Raw genomic sequence first — 2977 nt, 5'->3', positions numbered from 1 at the left:
TCAGTACCTTCGGAACCCACGGTCCATGAACCTACTTGATGGGCACTCGTAGGCCATATGCCCCCTTCCGGCACAGTTATCGCAGATCATCAGAGCACCCATGCAGTCCCGACTCATATGCCCAACCTGATTGCAGTTCCGACAGATGACATCTTGGTACCCACCACGAAACCCACCACCAAAGCCACCTCCAAAGGTACCAAGCGTTCCTGACTTTGGGCATTGCCTAGCTACATGCCCTGCAACATTGCAGAGATTGCAGACAGGCTCGTTTGTGCAATCACGAGCGAGGTGCCCTGTTTTCCTGCAATTGTTGCATGCTTTCTCGTTCGTGCAGTCTGCGGCGAGATGCCCCTGTTTGTAGCAGTTGTTACAGAGTCTCAGGTCACCAGGAGGCAGCTGTGACCAGGATGCTTCGCCGCTGCTGGTGAGGAGGGAGGCGGCGAAGAGGGTGGTGAGGAGGGAGGTGACGAAGAGGGCGATTAGGAGGAGGCGGCGAAGAGTAGGGTTTTGGGAAAGAGACAGAAAAAAACAAGGCGTAAACAACACTTAATAGACAGAAAAATGACGAAGGAGAAAAAGTGGCGAAAGAAAAAACAATCGCATTCAACAACACTTAATAGACAACGGTTTTTAAAAACCGTTGTCGTAATCCCAAAAAAGCGCACATAGACAACAGTTTTAAAAAACTGTTGTCGTACCCTTTAAAAACCGTTGTTGTATCCTCAAAAAAACATAAATAGACAACAGTTTTTAAAAATCGTTGTCATTGGCCAAAAAAATTACTAAAAGACAACAGTTTTTGTTAAAACCGTTGTTAAAAGGCAAAAAGACAACGGTTTGGTATAAAACCGTTGTCGTTTGAGTGTTGTTGAATGACGTTTTTCTTGTAGTGCGTGCACTCTACCATCACTGCTCCTGAGTGACCGAGTGGACGGGATGCTGTCGGAGTACACCTATCCTCCTTACCCCAAATCATAAGTGGGGGAGCTCAATGCTCTCATCTCCTTGAGTCAGTCCAGAGGAGGGATCCCAGCCCTGCTACCACGCTGCGTCACACTACCCATGAGTGGACCAATGGAGCCCTTGACAAAGCAACCTGCTGCAACACACTCTGCTTGATAAAAACCACTAACCCATGAGTGATTGTGTGTGCAGATCCATGTAACTGGCGATGTGCTCAACAATAATGGAGCCAACAATCACATAGCATGTAATCATGCGAGATGATGCATGCCACTAAGAATGGAAATATCCTGATCCTATCCATCTCTACCAAAATGTGTACCAAAAGATATATGAGTCAAATAATATGATCTAGATATATAGGTCATGTATGATAAAATGTCCTGAATATAATAAGACATGGTATGTCATTACTTTAAGGTCATATATAATCAAAGAAACATGAATGCAACAACAGGAAATAAATACAACATGCTCAGGTAATAGATAATGACATACCGATGCAACAGTGAACATAAATATTACTATCTATTAAATATTACTAAGCATATCAATATGACATATCAAAATAGATAAGTCAAGGTACCCGCCTCCAATAGAAAGGTCAGATCTAGTCCAAATCCGACGTTGAGATGCTCGTCTCGCGTCAAAGTCCTGTGTCACCAATATATATACATTTTTTATTTAGCTACAACTCAAATGAATAGCTAAATAAAAATCCTTAAGAATAATTTAGGGAAAAAACCTAAATCATAAACCTCAACTTACCTAAATTAAATCCAAAGGTTAATTAGGGTTAGTTACCTAATCCCCAATCAACCCATTAGATTAATAATCCAAACCTAAATAAATTATACTAATCATGAAGCCTACCTCATACCTAATTCAACACATAAACAATATTCATTTCATTACCCTACTCCTTACCTTAATATAAAGTCGTCCCTGTTGACCCACGACCAAGAACAGCTGCGGAAAAATGTAACCGAAGCAAGCTGGAATTACTGATCACCAAATCAAATACCCAAAATCAAGACTTGCTTGCCGGGATCCAACAGGTTTCAAAGCTGCTACTGATTGGATCTATAACCCAACCACAGATCAAAAGAGAACCACAATCGGTGATCAGATAAGAAGAACAACAAAGATAAGATGCTCACCTCACTCACCTGTGAGCGGGGGAAAGAAGAAAGAAAGATCGAGGTTAAGCCACAGGAAGGAGAACCCTCTGTCCAGCAAACCGATCATTACCAACTCCAGCTGAACTAGGGCACAGATCGGTAGTGGCTATTGCAGTACCGAGCCGGAGCAGAGGAAGGTGGCACAGCGATCAACCGAAGCGACCGAATCAGTGACGTTGTGGCTCGGCGTCCGTCAAGCATCCCGGTGTCGAGCGATGTCGTTGGTTGACAGAGAGGAGTCGGGAGAGAAGAGAATCGACGTGTGGGAGAGGAGTGCCCGACGTTCGTCGGCGTCGAGTCGTCCACGCGAGAGGTAGATGAGAGGCTTCGGCGCTGCTCGCCGTCGGGAGAAGGAGAGGAAGAGGAAGTGAGGCTTTCCTTGGCCACGGTTTTAATCGTGAGGAGAGGAGGAACCGTCGCGTGCGGTTTGGGGAGAAACGGTAAGGATCGAGTGGGAGAGGAGAAGGAGGGAATCGGCGTCACGAGGCTTAGGGCACGGGCATGGGTTCGGTGGAGGAGAAAAGAAAAAGAAAAATAAAAAGGAAAGGAAAAATCAAACTTTTCCTCGTTTAAATGAGGTAGTCTAAACAGGCTTTCCTGGAGCTCAATATTTACCCCCGTAACCCACACCATACAGTCTTCGAAAAATTTCCAGAAATTTTTTAAAAATTTTGGAAAATTTTCTTATGGTTATTCGCTCTTTTTCGATATTTTACACACTAAAACACTAAAGTAACAAGAAAAGTACCTTTGAAAATTCGTCATATGGAACTTGCAGTTTCTTCTGAATGCGTATCTTAACATTGGCTAAAGTTTCACCTTCCTTAATG

At 43.8% G+C, this 2977-nt stretch overlaps 1 protein-coding gene across 1 annotated transcript; it reads right to left on the bottom strand.

The window, feature by feature from the left end:
- LOC122055090 (cellular nucleic acid-binding protein-like) lies at positions 1-1844 on the bottom strand. Its single transcript, XM_042616481.1, has 2 exons — positions 1840-1844; positions 1-424 (listed from the first exon to the last, which is right to left on the bottom strand). Exons 1-2 carry the CDS (start codon positions 1842-1844, stop codon positions 1-3), a joined length of 429 nt encoding a protein of 142 aa, XP_042472415.1.
- Between the last annotated feature and the right edge of the window lie 1133 nt (positions 1845-2977).

Source organism: Zingiber officinale, chromosome 3B (assembly GCF_018446385.1).
Source record: "Zingiber officinale cultivar Zhangliang chromosome 3B, Zo_v1.1, whole genome shotgun sequence".
NCBI lineage: Eukaryota > Viridiplantae > Streptophyta > Magnoliopsida > Zingiberales > Zingiberaceae > Zingiber > Zingiber officinale.
This window is presented reverse-complemented; position numbering and strand designations above follow the sequence as displayed.